Source organism: Nycticebus coucang, chromosome 13 (assembly GCF_027406575.1).
Source record: "Nycticebus coucang isolate mNycCou1 chromosome 13, mNycCou1.pri, whole genome shotgun sequence".
NCBI lineage: Eukaryota > Metazoa > Chordata > Mammalia > Primates > Lorisidae > Nycticebus > Nycticebus coucang.
Window position 1 is genome coordinate 85,223,200 of NC_069792.1, and position 21,151 is coordinate 85,244,350.

Consider the following 21,151-nt stretch of genomic DNA (forward strand, 5'->3'; position numbering starts at 1 on the left):
TTGTATCCTCACCTCTTCTTAGGATGCATCCTCACCTCTTCTTAGATTGCATCCTCACCTCTTCTTAGATTGCATCCTCACCTCTTCTTAGATTGCATCCTCACCTCTTCTTAGGATGCAGCCTCATCTCTTCTTAGGATCTGTCCTCACCTCTTCTTAGATTGTATCCTCACCTCTTCTTAGATTGTATCCTCACCTCTTCTTAGATTGTATCCTCACCTCTTCTTAGGTTGTATCCTCACCTCTTCTTAGGATGCATCCTCACCTCTTCTTAGGTTGTATCCTCACCTCTTCTTAGGTTGTATCCTCACCTCTGCTTAGGTTGTATCCTCACCTCTTCTTAGATTGTATCCTCACCTCTTCTTAGGATGCATCCTCACCTCTTCTTAGATTGTATCCTCACCTCTTCTTAGATTGTATCCTCACCTCTTCTTAGGTTGCATCCTCACCTCTTCTTAGGATGCATCCTCACCTCTTCTTAGGTTGTATCCTCACCTCTTCTTAGGTTGTATCCTCACCTCTTCTTAGGTTGCATCCTCACCTCTTCTTAGGATGCATCCTCACCTCTTCTTAGGATGCATCCTCACCTCTTCTTAGGTTGTATCCTCACCTCTTCTTAGGTTGTATCCTCACCTCTTCTTAGGTTGTATCCTCACCTCTTCTTAGATTGCATCCTCACCTCTTCTTAGGATGCATCCTCACCTCTTCTTAGATTGTATCCTCACCTCTTCTTAGGATGCATCCTCACCTCTTCTTAGATTGCATCCTCACCTCTTCTTAGATTGTATCCTCACCTCTTCTTAGGATGCATCCTCACCTCTTCTTAGATTGCATCCTCATCTCTTCTTAGATTGTATCCTCACCTCTTCTTAGGATGCATCCTCATCTCTTCTTAGGATGCAGCCTCATCTCTCTTAGGATCTGTCCTCACCTCTTCTTAGGATGCATCCTCACCTCTTCTTAGGTTGCATCCTCACCTCTTCTTAGGATGCATCCTCACCTCTTCTTAGGATGCATCCTCACCTCTTCTTAGGATGCATCCTCACCTCTTCTTAGATTGCATCCTCACCTCTTCTTAGATTGCATCCTCACCTCTTCTTAGGATGCATCCTCACCTCTTCTTAGGTTGCATCCTCACCTCTTCTTAGATTGCATCCTCACCTCTTCTTAGGATGCATTCTCACCTCTTCTTAGGTTGCATCCTCACCTCTTCTTAGGTTGTATCCTCACCTCTTCTTAGGTTGCATCCTCACCTCTTCTTAGGATGCATCCTCACCTCTCCTTAGGATGCATCCTCACCTCTCCTTAGGATGCATCCTCACCTCTTCTTCTACGGGGCCTTTCCACATCTCTGGTGACTTCTGCCACCCCACTCCATCCCTCTCTCTCCTCCCCCCGTGACTAGAGCTCCATGTAGCAAGGACCATGTCTGTTTTCCCCTCATCACTCCCCCAGCCTCTAGCTCTCTCTTTGCCTGAGAACAGACTCCACACATACATTGGCCAAGTGGGTACCACTTGTAGCGAAGTGACTGGGTCCTTGCCCCGAGTGGGACCACTCCTCTGTGAAGAGAAAGGTCTTCATTCTCCCCTTCCCTGCCTTGTGCAGAAGTGATGTCAGCTTTCAGAAAGCAAGTGGTTTTGGATTATCAATTAATTTGAGTAAAATGTACTTATTTTATCAATTAACTAATTCACCATAGTTAAAGTACTAGGGGAAAACATACTAATTGTAACTTACATTATTCTGGAGATGGAGCAAAAAGACCAGATCATACCAAAAAGAAAGAACATTGTAGATAATTTGGAGTACCCAAAGATTTTCAGATATCATCTTCTGTAATTTTTCAGAACAACCCTATGAGCTAGGTACTATTACCGCTTCCAGTTTATAGATGAAACAAAGGCACAGAGAAGGTCAATAACTTGGCTGTGGCTGCACAGTTAGTAAGCATCAAGGTAGGATTGGAACCCAGATGGGTACAGGTGACCTGCTACCTCCAGCCACACTAATCTAGGCTCACCCAGCTTTCCATGTCCAAGGAGGAGGGGGCCAATTACAGGCCTGACAGCACAGGTCTACACCACCCAACCCAGGCCTGACAGGTGTAGGTCTACACCAGCTGAGTTTCAGAGGCCTCCTTGTAGTGCGTCATCTTGTTCCAACACTCAGGCACAGAGGAAGCGCCCCTTACAAAGAGACCTTCCAGTGTGACATGTACTCAGATTACACTTTCACTTCATATTTCCTCAACTTTCCATCTTTGCAGCATGGGGCTTCAGGTCTACACAAAGGATTGAAGACTCTTCCCCACCTTGCCTTGGAATCTGCCTTATTTCTGTTTCAGCTCCTTTGACCCCCGTTTGCTCTTTCAAACTAAGATGGAAACATCTGTCTGCATCTAACTATATGATAATTTTTAAACTATGATCCATGACCACATTAAAACTAAGTTCCATCACTCCTGATTATGCAGGTGCCTGAACCATGACCCCCGAGTGTTTATGTTCTCTTGATTCTTCCTTCAGGTGGATAAAGGGTCTGGAGGATGACAGGCAGGAGACGGACGTGCACTACAACTCCCTGACCGGGGAGGGCAACTTCAATTGGCGCTTCCTGTTTCCGTTCCAGTACCTCCCGGCTGAGAAGCAAATGGTCATCACCAAGAGGGAGCACATCTTTTCCTTAGAGAAGATGGAGTGCAAGACTCCTGCCGTGCTGGTGCTCCAGGTTTGGGACTTTGAAAGGCTGTCCTCGGATGACTTCCTGGGTAAGCCAGTGGCTTCTTCAAGCACATGTTAATGTTAGGGGGTTTGTCTCAGCTTTTGGAGAGCTTGGCCAGATTCAGTTACAAGGATCACAACTTCAGAGCTGTCTATGATAGCCAAAAAAAAAGGAAGCTTCCTAGTAGCCATTAATGGGGGATTTGTCTGAATAAGTGCTAGCACGTCCATATGGCAAACCACTGCGTATACAAACAGACTTAAGTTTATCTTGCTCTGTCACTAGGAAGTCATTAGACTCCAAGCTAATTCCCGATCCACTTTGTGCCTTCGTTTTCCTCAGTTGTACCATGAGGACAGTGATATTATAGACTTCAGAGGGTGCTGGAGTTGTACATGTGCTAACGCAACTAAAGAACAACCTTGGTGCCTCACGTGTAGTAAGCATGTGGTAAACAATAGCTCCGCAGCCGTTCAAAATATGGGGCTATGTGATGAGGGGAACAGGAGTGCAAAAGGAAATCCAGTTCTGTAACATACACGTTTTCATGTCCAGGAGAAGGGATACTGCTAGACAGGCAGAGAGAGAGAGGGAGAAAGAAAAAGATGGAGGGTGAAAGAGAGGGAGGAAGGGAGGAGAGCTGGATTGAGCACCAGTACGTCAACTTCAGGAAGATCAAATTATGGAAAGATTTTCTATTCTCATTTTTTCTTTTGCTGATGTCCATGCTCTAAATTTTCCACATTTAACAAATATGACTTCGTAATAGGAAAATGTTGTTAAAGCGAGAGATACGAACTCCCTCACAGCAGTTGGTGCCTTACTCTGCCTCATGTTCACTGGAACACCAGTGTCGGGAACCACTAAGATTCACTCCCTGTCCTAGAGGGTAGACACAGTGACAGGAAGACTTAGCTCCTGACTGGAGGACCTCAGTGGACACCAAGAAGGAGGTGCAGGGGGGAAGAGGGCACTTGTAGGGTTGTCAGGGCTAAAGCAGGGGAATACTAAGCCACCCGTAGGAGCTGAGCTCAGGGAGCAGAGAAGGTTCCCAGCAGTGATGACACCTGAACCTGAGCCTTGAAAGTTAAATATGGTAGCTCTGCCCTTGTCTTCTACCTGCTACCATGTGAATAAACCTTTGAGGGCACCAAACATGTCTTGGTCAGATTTGTGCTCCCAACACCTCGCATGCAGTTGTGATCCAACATGGTGCTGACAGAATGATTAGTGAGTGAACATGCGAATGAATGAATGGTTGGGTGGATGAATGAGCATGGCAACCAAAAAGCTCTCCATTACTTTTAAGAAACCCTTCCTTAACTGTGGGCATCTCTCGACAGGCTCCTTGGAAATGAACCTCAATAGTTTTCCTCGAGCAGCCAAGTCTGCCAAAGCCTGTGATCTCACCAAGTTTGAAAACGCCAGCGAGGAGAGCAAGATCTCTATCTTCCAGCAAAAGCGTGTGCGTGGCTGGTGGCCTTTTGCTAAGAGCAAAGAACTCACAGTAAGTGGCAGCTGTAGGAGGTGGGGGCCTGGGGGCAGTTAGGGGCATCATGGTCTTCTAATGAGTCACGTTGTGAACTTCAAGTTAAGGGCCTTAAAGTGATCTGAGCCCTTTATGCAGAGGTTCTGCTGAGAAGCAAGAATATTTAAAGCCTTGTCAGTGCATTAAGCCTTCTGTAGCTCAGGAGACTTGAGTCAGCTGCCATCTATGTTGGGGTGGTTTTCTATCCTTTGGCTTGAACTTACACCCTGGCATTAATTTTTTTTTTCAATATTTCTTAAAATTATGTGTAAAGTCCTGACAAATGTACAATTTCAATGTAGCTACCTCATCCCTTCACCCTCAAAGGTGAGACTTTATTTATTTTCATTTATTTTTATTTTTTAAATTTATTTATTATTAAATCATAGCTGTGTACATTAATGCAATCATGGGGCACCATACACTGGTTTTATATACTATTTGACATATTTTCATCACACTGGTTAACATAGCCTTCTTGGCCTTTTCTTACTTATTATGTTAAGACATTTATATTCTACATTTAGTAAGTTTCACATGTATCCTTGTAAAAGGCACCATAGGTGTGGTCCTACCAATTACCCTCCCTCTGCCCATCCTCACCCTTCTCCTCCCCTCTCTTTCCCCTTTCCCAATATTCTTAGGTTATAATTGGGTTATAGCTTTCATATGAAAGCTATAAATTAGTTTCATAGTAGGGCTGAGTACATTGGATACTTTTTCTTGCATACTTGAGATACTTTACTAAGAAGAATATGTTGCAGCTCCATCCATGTAAACACGAAAGAAGTAAAGTCTCCATCTTTCTTTAAGGCTGCATAATATTCCATGGTATACATATACCACAATTTATTAATCCATTCGTGGATCGATGGGCACTTGGGCTTCTTCCATGACTTAGCAATTATGAATTGGGCTGCAGTAAACATTCTGGTACAAATATCTTTGTTATAATGTGATTTTTGGTCTTCTGGGTATATACCTAGTAGAGGAATTTTAGGATCTAGTGGCAGGTCGATTTTTAGATCTCTAAGTGGTCTCCAAACATCTTTCCAAAAGGAACATATTGGTTTGCATTCCCACCAACAGTGTAGAAATATTCCCTTTTCTCCACATCCACGCCAACATCTCTGGTCTTGGGATTTTGTGATATGGGCTAATCTTACTGGAGTTAGATGATAATCTCAATGTAGTTTTGATTTGCATTTCTCTGATGATTAAAGATGATGAGCATTTTTTCATATGTCTGTAGGCCGTGCACCTGTCTTCTTCAGAGAAGTTTCTCTTCAAGTCCCTTGCCCAGTCTCGATGGGATCACTTGTTCTTTTCTTGCTTATACGTTTGAGTTCTCTATGGATTCTGGCTATTAAACCTTTGTCAGAGACATAGCCTGCAAATATATTCTCCCATTTTGAGGGCTGTCTGCTTGCTTTACTTACTGTGTTCTTGGCTGTGCAGAAGCTTTTTAGTTTGATCATGTCCCACTAGTGTATTTTTGATGTTGCTTCAATTGCCCGGGCAGTCCTCCTCATAAAATATTTGCCCAGGCTGATTTCTTCAAGAGTTTTCCCTGTACTTTCTTCTAGCATTTTTATATTTTTATGTCTTAAGTTTAAATCATTAATCCAGTGAGACTCTGTCTTAGTTAGTGGTGAAAGGTGTGGGTCCAGTTTCAGTCTTCTACAGGTTGCCAGCCAGTTCACCCAGCACCATTTGTTAAATAGGGAATCTTTTCCCCACTGAATGTTTTTAATTGGCTTGTCAAAGATCAAATAATGGTAAGTAGCCAGGTTCATCTCTTGGTTCTCTATTCTGTTCCAGACATCTACCTCTCTGTTTTTGTGCCAGTACCATGCTGTTTCGATCACTGTTGATTTATAGTGTAGTCTGAGGTCCAGTAGCATGATTTCTCCTGCTTTGTTTTTATTTCTGAGTAATGTCTTCGCTATTCAAGGTTTTTTCTGATTCCATATAAAATGAAGTATTATTTTTTTGAGATCTTTAAAGTATGACAGTGGAGCTTTAATAGGGATTGCATTAAAATTGTATATTGCTTTGGGTAGTATGGACATTTTAACAATGTTGATTCTTTCCAGCCATGAGCATGGAATGTTTTTCCATTTGTTAACATTTTCAGCTATTTCTTTTCTTAGAGTTTCATAGTTCTCTTTATAGAGATCTTTCACGTCCTTTGTTAGATAAACTCCCAAATATTTCATCTTCTTTGGCACTACTGTGAATGGAATAGAGTCCTTGACTTTTTTTCAGCTTGACTATTGTTGGTATATATAAAGGCTACAGATTTATGAATGTTGTTTTTGTAACCTGAGACACTGCTGTATTCTGTGATCACTTCTAAGAGTTTTGTGGAATCCCTGGTGTTTTCCAGATATACAATCATATCATCTGCAAAGAGTGAAAGTTTGATGTCTTCTGACCCTATATGGATACCCTTGATTGTCTTTTCTTCCCTAATTGCAATGGCTAAAACTTCCATTACAATGTTAAAGAGCAGGGGAAACAATGGGCAACCTTGCCTGGTTCCTGATCTGAGTGGAAATGATTTCAATTTAACTCCATTCAATAATGATATTGGCTGTGGGTTTGCTGTAGATGGCCTCTATCAGTTTAAGAAATGTCCCTTCTATACCAATTTTCTTAAGTGTTCTGATTATGAAGGGATGCTGGATATTACCAAAAGCTTTTTCTGCATCAATTGAGAGAATCATATGGTCTTTGCTTTTTAATTTGTTCGTGTGCAGAATTATATTTATAGATTTATGTATATTGAACCAGCCTTGAGACCCTGGGATCAAACCTACTTGGTCATGATACACAATTTGTTTAATGTGTTGCTGGATTCTGTTTGTTAGGATCTTGTTGAATATTTTTGCATCAATATTAATTAGTGATATTGGTCTATAATTTTCTTTTCTTGTTGGGACTTTTCCTGGTTTGGGAATCAGGGTGTTGTTTGCTTCATAGAATGTGTTGGGTAGTCTTTCTTCTTTTTCTATATTTTGGAACAGGTTGAGTAATATCGGTACTAGTTCCTCTTTAAAGGTTTGGTAGAATTCTGACGTGACGCCATCTGGTCCCGGGCTTTTCTTTTTAGGGAGATTTCATATGGTTGATGCTATTTCAGAATTTGATATTGGCCTGTTCAACATTTCCACTTCATTCTGGCTAAGTCTTGGAAGGTGACGTGCTTCCAAGTATTGGTCAATTTCCTTCAGATTTTCATATTTCTGAGAATAAAGTTTCTTGTAATATTCATTAAGGATTTTTTGAATTTCTGATTGATGTTGTTATTTGTTATTTCGTCTTTGTCATTTCTGATTGATGAGATTAGAGATTTTACTCTTTTTTCCTGGTTAGGTTAGCCAAAGGTTTATCTATTTTATTGACCTTTTCAAAAAACCAACTTTTTGATTTATTGATCTGTTGTATAATCCTTTGTTTTCAATTTCACTTAATTCTGCTCTGATTTTGGTTATTTCTTTTCTTCTACTGGGTTTGGGGTTGGAATTCTTTTCCAGTTGCTTGAGATGTCCCATTAAGTTGGTAACTTCCTCTCTTTCCATTCTCTTGAGGAAGGCTTGCAGTGCTATAAATTTCCCACTTAGGACAGCTTTTGTGGTATCCCATGAATTATCCCATCTGATAATTCATGTTTTCATTGTCGTTTTGTTCCAAAAATTTGGCAGTTTCCTTCTTAATCTCATCTATGACCCAACTATCATTCAGCATAAGGTTATTTAACTTCCATGTTTTTGTATGAGTATGCAGATTCCTGTTGTTACTGAGTTCAAGTTTTATTCCATGGTGGTCCGAGTAGATGCAAGGAATAATTTCTATTCTTTAAATTTATTGAGGTTAGACTTGTGACCGAAGATGTGATCGATTTTGGAATATGTTCCGTGGGCTGATGAGAATTATGTGTATTCAGTTTTGTTGGGATGAAATGTTCTGTGGATGTCTGCTAAATCCAAATGTTGGATGTTTAGGTTTAAATCTAAAATTTCTTTGCTCAGCTTCTTATTGGAGGATCTATCCAACTCTGCCAAAGTAATGTTCAAATCTCCGACTATTATGGAGCTGGAGGAAATCAAGTTGCTCAAGTCTCTTAGAGTTTCTCTTATAAATTGAGGTGCATTCTGGTTGGGTGCATAAATATTAATAATTGAAATCTCATCATATTGAGTATTACCCTTAACATATATGAAGTGACCATTCTTATCCTTCCTTACTTTTGTTGGTTTCAAACCTATTGTATCTGCAAATAGAATTGCAACACCTGCTTTTTTCCTGATTTCCATTTGCCTGAAATATAGATGACCATCCCTTCACCCTGAGTCTATATTTATCTTTTAAGGTAAGATGAGATTCTTGTACGCAGCAGCTACCTGGCCTGAGTTTTTGTATCCAGTCAGCCCTGTGCCTCTTTAGAGTACAATTTAAGCCATTGACATTATTGGAGAATATTGATAAGCCTGGTAGAATTTTGCGTATCAAGTTTTTTGAAAGTCTAGTGGACATTTTTAATCCTTTTGCCACTGTGGAAGTTGGAATTTGTTCAAAAGTTTCTGAGTGAGTTTACTTTTGTGGTAGAAGATTGTGCTGGTCATTATGGAGGATAGGTCTGAGAATATCCTGGAGAACTGGTTTGGTTATGGCAAATTTCTTCAATATATGAATGTCATTAAAGTATTTAATTTCTTCATCATAAATGAAACTCAGTTTAGCTGGATACAGGATCCTGGCTTGAAATTTATTTTGTTTTAGGAGCTTAAAAGTCGATGACCACCCTCTTCTGGCTTGAAAGTTTTCAGCAGAGAGATCTGCAGTCATTCTTATATTTTTCCCTTTGTAGGTTATGGTTTTCTTACATCTGGCTGCTTTCAGAATTTTCTCCTTCATATTAACTTTAGCGAAGTTAATTATGATGTGCCGGGGGATGTCTTATTTGGGTGAGTCATGCTGGAGTTCTGAAACTGTCTGCTATCTAAATTTCAGAATCTCTTGGCATGTCTGGAAAATTCTCTTTCATAATTTCATGGAGAAGAGCCTCTTGTGCCTTGCGAAGCCACTTCATTGCTTTCAGGGATTCCTATGAGGCGAATATTGGCTTTCTTTGAATTATCCCAGAGCTCTCTGAGAGAATGATGAGTTTTTGCTCTCCATTTCTCTTCCTCTTTGAGAGTTTGGGAGCATTCAAAAGCCTTGTCTTCAATGTCAGAAATTCTTTTTTCTGCTTGTTCCACTCTGTTACTGAGGGATTCTATCTGTATTTTTCAGATCTTTGAGAGCTGCAACTTCTTGTCTCAATGTGTCAAAATCTTTGGTGATTTTGTCTTTAAATTCATTGAATTCTTGAGACAACTTTTGAATTGCTTTTGGAATTTCTAGTTCCAACTTTTCCTCCATTCTATTAATCTTATTTGCAATCCAAATTCTGAATTCAATCTCTGACATCTTGGCCATCTCTTTATGAATGGGATCTTCAGTTGGGTCTGCCATATCTTTCCTGGTGAGGGGTGGGTGTTGATCTACTCTGGTTATTCATGTTACCAGAGTTTTTCTGCTGATTCTGCCCCATGATTATTTTACACCATTTGACTAGATGAGCAGATATAGAAATTGGATTGGGGGCTCCAGGAATAGTGATTAACCACTCCTTTGCCCAAAAGCTGGGACTGGTTTCTGTACCTTTTCCCCTGGAGCTTTGCCAAGGACCTGTACAGTGCTATGGCCTGAGAAACTGGGGACCTGCTTGGTGTAGTGGTACTAAGTGGCTCTGTCTTGTTTTATGCTTGTTTCTGTCCTACCCTAGTGAATCAATTACTCTGGGTTGAAGTCTCAGCTGTGGAGAAATATCATCCATTATGTCACTCCACCCCACCCCCACAGGCAATAATTAGAAAAGGAAAATCAAATCTTTCCAGGGTAATACTTGGATAGTACTACCACACACCCAGGGTAATACTTGGATAGTCCTTGGGTGATTGACCCCATTCAAGAGGTCCAAATCAATTGTCTCAGTCAGCACCTGTCTCAGGTGGGAGAGTTCAAAAGGTCTCTGGCAACTAGATCATAGGGGTCTGCTGACAACTCAAATTTGACTCGCTCTGTTGCTCCATGAGGTCAGGAGGACCCACCCAGCAAATAGATTAGTCTAGGAAGGTTGATACCTCCTTCCCCACCTTGCACCTCTGTCACACCCAGTCACTGATAGCCCCGCAGGGCTATGACCCAGTTGCCTCCAATGAGCAGATACTCCAGGGGTTTGCACCTGTTTGAATCACAGGGAGATCTATGTCTACTCAGCCAGGCTGCTACTCTCTGCCACTATCTGGCAGGGGGAGGTGAGGCCTGACAACCTCAGGTGCTTAATGGAGGCTGGGGCTGTTCACTCAGTTCCAGCCCTGCCCCCGATTGATGTTACTAACAGAACAGAACAACTTCCCAGAATTTGTTTCTGTGCCAGCTATATTCCCCTGGAGATCAGACGGTGTTTGAGTTCACAGAAATTGTGACTTAGGCCCGGTTTGTGCTGCTGCCCAGTCTTGGCTGCAGTGTGTATTAGAGCGGCGTGGTTAGCTGTTAGTTCCAGCCTCTGCCTGCCCTCCTTTGTCTTGGCTAATGATCCCCTGAGGGCCAGGTGCATCTTAGGCTCAGTAAAGTAGTCCTCTGGGTCAGCCCCTCCCTGGGAATCTGCTGGCTCTCCCCATGCGTATTCTAGTCCCTGTGCTCTGCCTAGGCTGGTATCGCCTCAGACAAACCCTTTACTCACAGGGCCTGCATATCCATCCCAGATCTGTTCCACCAGTGGCTGCCACCAGATAAGATGCCCACCCTCCTCTGGTTGTCCAGCAAGACAGGGGTTGTGACTCCAGAATATCCAGGGGTGAGCCCTATTGTTGCTGCTGTGGCTGCTGCTCTGTGCCTCAGGACACCGCCACTCCTGTATGGTTCCCCCTCAGCTGACCATCCTCTCCCTACTCCCATGCCACAGAATCAGCACTGACCAGCAGCAGTCCATATCCTGTCCACTTCTCTCGAGAAAACACCCAAGAATCTGGATTCCTGGGGAATAGGCTTCCAGACCTCAGAATGAGAGTGGAGGGGAGTGCTGGGAATTGCAGGTAGAGAATATATATAGGTTTATACAGTTTTATGCCTGACAGGAGAGCTCCATGGCACCCTAGTAGGGGAAGTAGGTCCAGTTTTTTGAGGATCTCTCCCATGGGATATAATGGGGGGACTTTTGAGGAGTACTGCAAGCCGTTCTCATGGGGGAGGGGACTCCCTTCCACTTAGCGATAGATTTTGTACCTTTTGTTTGTATCCTTGGGGTTGCAGCTTGCCTCAGCAGGGTTGATGTGCGTTTGTCAACCTTCTCTCTTGGCTCAGCTCTAATCCACCAGGTTACTTGCTAAACTTATGTCCTTTAATTCTCCTTCTGGATGGGACACTCTGTGGAAAGCTGGCTTCAGTCAGCCATCTTGCCTCCACCCCTGTGAGACTTGATTTAAAAAGTGATCCATCCTTTTACAACTTCCTTGAGAGGATTGCAGCAGGAAGGGGAATCTACCCCTCCTTTTCTGTATTGCTAGCTTGGTCCATGCTGTGTTGCATGAGTTGTAGGAATTTCTGACCTTTTACAAGTATTAGGAAGAAAGTTTCTTCTTCCCTTTCTTTCAGTGCCCTCATTGACCCTCTGTAAGGAAGGAGGGGTGGCCTGTGTGACCAGTGAGGATGAGAAAAGGCCCTGACACTGCACAGATGGGCTCTTTTCTCTGGTGGGGTAGGTGCATTCTTCCTTCTGCTTCTTATGCCTTGTGACAAAAACATATCCAGGGCAGGTCTGCATAGAAATCTCTCTCTCTCTCTTTCTGTCTCTCTCTCTCTCTCTCTTTCTGATATTATATGTCTATATATATATATCTGTTCTCAGGGTCCAGTGGGTGTGAGACATAGGTTCCCTTTATACCTCACTGGGTAAATAGCAGCTGCTCATCTGAACCCATGACTTCTAGTTTTCTTATGTTTTCTAGGAGTTTTTCTCTTCCCTCCATTCTCAATTTGATCCCCTTGATTGGTGATATTGGTGAAGACACTGAGGCTGCAGCTGGGCCCAGCCTTTCAGTTCAGTTCCCCTCAAGTACTCACTAAGGATTTACTACCTGGGAGCCTCTGAACTTGGCTCCAAGCTTCAGGGCTCAGTACATGATAGATACTTGATCAGTATTTGTTGGACTAATGAATGAAATCAGAGATGAATGAATTATGGCCTTTATAACCAGCTCCAAGTCCAGTGAGAGGGCAAATGTCTCAACAACCCAGTCACTACTCAAAATAACCAAAAATGTAAAATGTAGGGAAGGATCCAATTGCCCCTAAGGGACCTGAAGGGCCAAGCAGGGCAGAGCATGCATAAGTTTTTCAAGAACAAAGGACAATTTTTTCTAGATGAAGAAGAAGGCAGGTGCCTAATCCAAGTGAGGAACCTGATGGGCACAGGGTGAAGGTACAAAGTAGCCCTGGGGAAGGGCTACTGCTGATCAGACACTCCAGAATGTAGTACGAGGTGGGGATATGGGGATTGCCAAATTCAGAAATCTAAATTCTTATCTTTTGACATAATTCTGGTTTCTGTAAATTAGTAAATAGTAATTACAGATGCATGATCATATATTATAAGTCATCTATTACATTTTTTATCTCTTTAGCTTTTACCAAATGTGAACAGACCCCCTCTGTTATTTCATTTGACCCTAGTTGACTCTTAATTTTCCATGCCATTGATTTATTTCTCCATTTCATCCAAGAAATATTTACTGGGCATCTATTAAATGACTACCCCCTGGAAATAAAATATAAGTAATACAGACAAGGTCCCTGCCATCATGGAGTCTCAAGTCAAAGACAGACAGGCAGACACATGCAAAGTTTCAGAGACCTGCTCCCACACACAGCAAGAAAGCAGTTACTTAGAATGAGAGCTGAGGCAGGCAACTAAGTGCTGAATTAAAGCATATTCAAAGCAGAAATTCCATGCGATTTGGGGACAAGGAAGACCTTTCTGTGGCTGTGAAACTCAGTTGAAACCTGAAGAAGGAATGTAGTGAGCCTTTAGGAGAAACAGGAGGACGAGCAGAGCAAATACTGTAGGGAAGGGCCCTGGGCTAAGGATAAGATTAGTGCTTTGGAAAAACTAACATACATACAGACAAAAGCCTCTCATAGCTGGAGTGTGATGGGGGAGTCCTGGGTTGTTGTGGTGACATGGCGAGGACACCAGGACCAGACCACCCAAACGTGTTTGGATTTTACTCTTAAGCTATTGTGTGGCTTCCTGCAGGGAATCGGGGGGAGGGAGAGGGGACCTAACAGACAGAGATGAGGGGAAAGATGTTAACAGGTAAAACTATACAGAAACAGAATCTCAGATAGGAGACTCTTTCAAGAAAGGCAGTTGGTCATGGGGTCAGGTTATAGAGGACACAGCAGAGACACGCCCATTGGAGTTAGGGGCTGAAGGTTCCTGGCAACTTGTAAAACAACCAGTGTTGTGAATGTCCTTAGCAGCATTGTTCATAATGGCCCCACCATGCAGAGATATTCAAATGTCCATACTCTGACGAATGGATAGAATAATATAGTCTGTTCGTATCCTGGAGTATTAGTCAGCCACAAGAAGGAATGACATACTGACAGGTGCTCCAGCGTGGACAAGCCTGGAGAACATTGGTCAAGTACAAGAAGCTAGAAGCTGAAGACTACATGCTGTCTGATTTCACTTACATGAAATGTCCAGAACAGGCAGATCCATAGAAAGTAGATCTGGCCAGGGGCTGCAGGGAGGCGATGGAGAGTCACTGCTCCCTGTGACTCCCTGACTAAAAAAAGTTCTGAAATTAAATCATGGCGATGGCTGCACAACTTTGTGAATACACTAAAAGCCATGTAATTTTGCACTTTAAAAGGGTGAACTTTATGGTGTGTGAATTATATCTCAATCTTTATAAAGCAGTGTTGGTGGAATGGACAGATTGGTGTGGACTGAAGAGTGAATGGGAAGTGAGGGTGTGAAGAGAGCATGTGTGGACTCTCCAGAATTCTCCACAATTTATTTCCCCTCTCACTACTGTCCCTCACCCATCTTGAGCCCCTGTTGTCTGTTGTCCCTTGGCCTCTTCCCGCTCCTTCCTGTACCCAACCTGTCTGTGGACCAGTCCTTTTGCCTGGAATCCTCTAGGTCCCTTCCCCCTTGTGAAAACTCCTAGTCCTTAAGTATTTTGAGACTTCTTTCCAACAGTCACCCACTCCAAGAAGGCTTCTGCAATTCCTTCACCCTGAAGGGTTTGCCCTCATTAAGCTTCCATAGCCCTTGTGACACTGATGTTAACTTGGACATGGACTTCACTGTTCTTCTGCTGGGGGCATCCTGAGTCCAGAAAGCATGTTTTCTTTTCTTGCCCTTCTCAGAATTTTCAGTGTCTAACATGATGCCTGGCACACAGTAGATACTCATAAATATTTATTGAATGAATCAATGAATTCAGGAATAGTCAAGGACACGGACTCCACCATAGGAGAGTATAAGGGTTCCTTCTGTTTACTCAGAGTACTGAGCACACAGGAAGTGCTCAGCAGACGTTCTTTGAAAAGGAACCCATCAGCACACATTGACTTATATGATTATCTCAGTGTCCGCTTAGAAGCTAGAGAGCAATATCCTACAGAAACAGACAGAAGATAACTTTTAATGGCAGGAGGATCAATAGAGACAGGTAGTTTGGGGACACTGTGATGAATGGATGAAGGGACATTGGGGCCGTGGCAGTCTGTTTTCCCAGATCCACAGAAGCATCTGAGCCTGGAATCTGCACCCTACCTGCTAGGTACCAGAGTCTGGTCATTTCCACGGTCAATCCCTTCTCTCTCTGCTCACCTCACTGTCCCTGCATGGCCAGAGCCTGGCTATGTTAGGATAGGGTAGTGATCTGAATTCATTTGCCTAATAGTTTTGAGATGGCTGGGCCTTAAGGGAGGCATTTATGTGGGAAATGTACTTTCTGGTTTGACTGCAGAGCTTTTCTGCTCTTGAGCTTTGAACAGTCCATTTGGAGATTCTTCTGCCTTGGACGTCATGAGGGAGAGCTAGCAGGATCACCCAAGCCAGGAAACCTCTTACGTTCCTACCATAAGAGAGGAGCTCCTCTTGTCTGTCTTGTTAGTCATCACACATGTTGACTAACTTAAGATCCTATAGAAAAATTTTGTGCATCAAAAAAATGCACAGAAGTTAAAAGTATCAAAAGCTTTCTGAATTACTTTAGGGACTATGATTAGTAATAGTGAAACAGGTAGGTGGCATTCTGGAATGGCCCCAGGGCAACAGATTGGCAGTGGGTTCAAGGCCAACTTGGGCTTAATGCCTGGTTGCATTCTTTATTTAGCAGTTGCATGACCTTGGGCAACTTCGCCTCCCTAAGCCTCAGTTCCTTACCTGTAAAAATAGGGAAAATGTAAGTTTGTATCCCGTGGAGCTGTTGTGACACTGAAATGAGGCAGAATCTGTGTTCCTGGAACCTCCTAGGGGCTCAGTGAATGTCAGAACTTAGCTGTGACTTAGCAAGAAATTGTTTTCGCCAATCTCTTTTCCCACCTCTTTCTGCTGCCCCAAGATGAGGAAATCCCTCAAACCTGAAACACCTAAACATTTTCATCAATAAATAACATCTAATCCCTAGGGATTAAGCTGTTGGTAGATATTACAGAAAGGTCAGGGGAAAGAATAGAACCTCTCACAACATACTTTGGACCCCTCCCGACATGATTCTCCTGAAGAATTGGCTAAGGTGAAGAAGGACTTTAACAGGAGATTGTTTTAAAGGCTCTTTCTTTAGTAAGTATGAAGTTTGCAATGAAATTTCTTTGTTTTATTCAATGTCGAGTTTCCTCTTCTGAGGACAGGTTATCACGTTATTGTTTCAGCTATCCACTTGTCCAGCATCCTCTGGGTGGGGCTCTGTTAGAGGCATCCCAAAGAGAGAGGTGAATAGGATGTGGCCCTGCCCCTGGAGCTTGCTGTCTTGCAGGGAAGACAGACAAGAGGAGCAATCAGCAATCACCAGCTGGCAGAGTGGAGAACGCTCTGACTGTGGAAATAGCAAGTGTGCCTATATGAACTGGTTGCCAATACCAGTTCTGAAAGAGGAATGCGCCAACTGGCCATGGTCAGACCGCACAGAGCTCTGATCACTGCAAACACAGCCTCTGCAGCAATCCACTCCAATGGACAGGACTTGGTCACTGACTGCTAGCTTTCCTGCTTGCAGCTCTGCTTCCAGATTGCTCGCCTAACTAATCACACGTGACATGCCATAGTTAGCTTGCTTGCAGTATCCCCCTGCCAGCGTCTTTCAACCAAAACACACCTGAAGCCTTCTCTTCTTTCATGACAAAGATTCCCATCCACCCACCTGTTGTTGAGTCTCTGCCAAACTCAAGTGATGGTAGCTGACTCTTTTACTCCAATGACCTGGGAATACATAGCCTCTGTTTGTTCTCTCTTGGGTGGTCTTTGTTGATTTCTGCAGCCCCAAACATTTAATGTATATTGACTCATTTATCTGCTAAGCTCCCATGAGATATGTATATATTCTCAATCCTCATTTTATAGATGAGGAAACTGAGGCACAGAGCGGTAAGTTGCCTCATGCCACACAGCTAGGCAGGGGAGGATGAGATTTAAACCCAAGCAATATGCCTCTACAGTTCTTCGTTTTAACCACCGTGCAATACTTCTTTTTCTGGCAGAAAGTCATGGAAATAGAAGGGACACCCAACTTGGTCCTTGGGTCCTCAGTAATCTTAACCACGGAAGTAAAATTTGAGGTGACATCTCGCATGTGGGGAAATATAAGGGCTGTCTGGAAAGTGTCCAGTCATTGTCAGTACCATTTTTCACATTACATGGATGGATACCCTCTGGACAGCCCTTGTATAATTTAGAACAAAAATTTTTCCCAATTCAGAAAACCTCTCCACAAAGGTGGTAGAGAAAAAATAAAAAGGTTTTCTATTGAGTAATCATTAACCAGAATGTGATGTGTATTGCAAGCAGCCCTCCAAGAGATTGCAAAGACAGAAAGAAATTTCACCATTTCATATAGCCAAGCAGCTATTCCCTGTTATATCTTTGCAAGATAAACATCTAGTCCTCAAGTAAAAGGACTTTGCATCACCATTTGCAACATACAGCTTATCCTAGATTCACCTGATTCACCTGATAATGGGGGTAACCATCTGTATTACCTAATTAGCTTTACCTAAAAGAAAAAAGAACTTCTCAAGTCTTTATGTCTCCAAGTTGACAAGTTATTATTTATTTTGCAACTTGGAGAAAGTTAGGCTCCAAGCTAGGCTCCTACCCTGCCTCAGAAACTGTGAGTTAGGATGCTCTGACTCTCTGGATGTTTACATTTCAAAGAGAAGCTTCCCAGGTCTTTGAAAAAGACCTTCCCTACTGGGTGTTAAAGGCAAAAATTCCATTTAGCTTTCAAAAGGACTCATCTACATTTCAAAGAGAGAGAAGGAACTTGTAATTACAACTTTTCTAAAGTAAGTGGTCTAAGAAAAAGAGAGGGAAATCACTTTCCTTATTTTCCATGGGAAGAATTAGGCCTCTTATCTTTAATTTGTATTTGCCCTTACAGGTAAGAGTTGGCCTCATCCTCACCCATATAGGTACCCCACGGCTGACCTCAGCATGCAACCTCATCGGGACAGCCCTGCATTGAATTGCAGGGGCATATGTGAGGCGTCCCTATCCCCATTCCTTTAAAGTAACCAATGAGCATGTTGAGGGAGCTGAACCTCCAATAAATTCCTTCTAGTGCAGTAGCAAGTTAGGCGACCCCAGAGTAAAGTGATGTAATGGAAAACCCGGGCTGCTCCCGGGGGCACTTCCTGTTCCCACCACCCAGTTTCCAGCACAGACTGGCTCTAATTCCAGCCCTGCAGGGACTCTCCTGCTCTATGAAGCCAGTGTTCAGAAGTCACTGCCCTCTTGCTCCAGTGTCTGGCAGGCAAGAGAAGGTTTGTTTACCATCACTGCCACCTGCCAGATTTATTTTTAGAACTGCTTATCAGTACCCGCAGGTGGTGTCATTTAGACATTTGGATCACACAGCTCCTAGTGTGGAATGTGGCTGTCCTCACAGCAAGTGACAAACAACTGGGGCGGGGGGGGGGATAGCTGAGGAAGGGGGACCCTCAGGAGAAGGAAAGGACATGTCTGTGGAACATGTTCTTCATCCCGAGACACGGCAGGACACATTTCATGTGTCTTGTTCCAATTAACCCCACTGAAAGCAAACTTCAAAGAAATCACTGCTTTAAAAAGACAGAGATCAGGAATTCTTTTTTTTTTTACAGGCCAATCTTATAAATCTACAGATAGCCCAAATTAGTCACAGGACTAAAATTAAAAGGGGGTTTTCTGTGTTTACAGTTTAGTGTGAAAAAAACAGTATTTACTATGGCCACACACACACACACACACATGTGCTGGGTGCTAAGGGTTCAACAGTGAATGAGACAAATTCCCAGCATCTGGAAGTTCACAACTTAGACACATACCATTTAAATAATATGTAGCAAAATACCATTCTCTAGGAGCAGAGGAGAGAGATAGTTTGGTTTGAGGGTTATTTTTAAGATAGAGTGTGTAATATACATTTATAAGAAATTTAAAAGGCACAAAAAGGTAGAAAGGAAAATATAGCACTCATGGATGATTGATTGATTGATAGATAAACCAACCATTTAAAGAAAACTGTTGCTAATGGTTTGATATTTTCTCTACATGTAAATTTCAGTTACCTTCACATAGTAATCATTCCATATTTAAAAGAGCGTCTTCTTCATTTTGTTTTACTCAGCATTATAATAAGCATCCCCCTACATTATATTCTCAATCTTAGTAACTCTTTGTGGTCTCAGAATAGAAGTGCCACAGTGTAATCACTGAGCTTTTCCTTCTTTATTGATTTAGAAAATTCAAACACACAGAAAAGTTGAAAGAATGGGACGATCTACCACCTGGATTCAATATTGCTAATATTTTGCCATATTTAGCCTATATGTTTGAGTATATTGATGAGAGTATGTGGTGTATATTTTTTTCACCAAACCATTTAAGAATACGCTGTAGACATCCTGGCAACTTTACCCCTAAATCCTTCAGCAGGCATCTCCTAAGAATCTGAACATTCTCCTACATAACCACAATGCACCATCAAATATAAAAAAGTTAATAATGATTGCTTAATATAATCTGATTCATAAACTATATCTATGTCTCCGTTCCTACAAAGGATACCAGGTGGCTCCCAACTTGTCTTTCACAGCCATTTCTTTTTAAAGATACGATTCCATCATGGTTCACGTCTTGTGTTTGGTTATTATATCTTTTTGGTCTGTTTCGTTTTAAGGACTCTGGCTTTTTTTCCCCCTATGACATTAACTGTTTGATAAGACTAGGTCTGACTTATATGGTTGCTTACTTAGGACGTGGCTGATCTTATTCTCTGTCCCCTATATTTCTCATGAACTGGAAGTTAGGTACAGCGGCTTCATCAGGTTCCAGTTAAATGTTTTTGGGAAGAATGCTTTTATTTACTCCACAGGGAATTATGCCTGGAGGTAGTCAGGTGGTCTCACTGTTAGGGGTGCCGTGTTGGCTCCCCTGGTTATGTTGATCAATACAAGCTCTCTGCATAGTGAAAATACATGTTTCCCTTGGCAATTAGCAGGTAACTGGTGGCTAACATGTTGGTGTGGGGAATGCCTATCCTGCCACTAGCTGTCACCTAACGGTTTCAGCAACCACTGGTGATCTTGATTAATTCAGTTGTTTCACTGGTGTTATAAAATGATTTTTTTCTAACCCATCCTTCCTTCTTTTCTTCTATCTGTCTATCTATCATATTTTCTCCATTCATTAGTCAGCATTTATCTGCTAAGAATAGCTTTCCCTCATCAACTGGAAATAAATTATAGCTACTCTCCTTCCCACCCTCCCAAAAGACAGAGTACATACTTAATTGTGTCCCTTAATTATGAAATTTTAGAATCAAGAGTTGATGTAGAAGTCACATCAAATGATGGCAAATGAGATTTTTTTCTTGCTTTTGTTTTTATATCACTAGATACCCATATTCTTAAAAAGATGGATATTGTCTAGTTCTGTCCAGAAAAGGACCTAAACATCAAATCACTCAGTAGCAAAGAAGACTCCTGGCACCTGGGTCCTGGTTTCTAAATACCTGGGATCTCTGGAGAGAGGGCTGACCATGAGCCTAGGGCAGACAAAATCCAAGATGAATCTGGTCTGGGCCAGCTCACTAAGGCATATTATAGGACAACTCAAAAGAATAATGGTTGTGCTTTGTTCAGAAAGCTTTTTCTGAGTTTTGAATAATTTCCTTAATGCAGCTACCCAGAAATGGAATTCCTAGGTTCAGCGTATATCTATATAAGATGATGTGTATGTATGTGTGTGTATATACAATCCTTTTCCTGAAGGATTTTGCCAGCCTACTTTCTGCCTTTATTGTGTGAGAATCCTCATCTAATACCAGTGAGGGCTGTGTTTTAATAAGCAATAATTAAAAGAAGGAGTATGGTTCTGAACCCAATCACTTCTCAGCCTCCCCAGACATCCGCTGTCTACGCACGGTGAAGTTTGAAACCCATAAATAACAGACTGGGTACAACAGATCAGAGTCTTTCCAAAGACCTTTACTGATCATTTTCTCCCATCCACAGATATCATTAGATTAATAGTTTCTCAAACTGTCCATTTTTTTCAAGCTCTGATTTTAA

At 42.3% G+C, this 21,151-nt stretch overlaps 1 protein-coding gene across 5 annotated transcripts in view; it reads left to right on the plus strand.

Moving 5' to 3' along the window:
* The window catches only part of FER1L6 (fer-1 like family member 6), a 166,324-nt gene that overhangs the window by 137,578 nt on the left and 7,595 nt on the right, over positions 1-21,151 (plus strand). For all 5 annotated transcript variants that reach the window (XM_053559093.1, XM_053559094.1, XM_053559096.1 and 2 more), the window contains 2 exons: positions 2,529-2,770; positions 4,068-4,231. In XM_053559093.1, the coding sequence (XP_053415068.1) occupies positions 2,529-2,770; positions 4,068-4,231 (406 nt within the window). The remainder of the gene's footprint in view (positions 1-2,528; positions 2,771-4,067; positions 4,232-21,151) is intronic.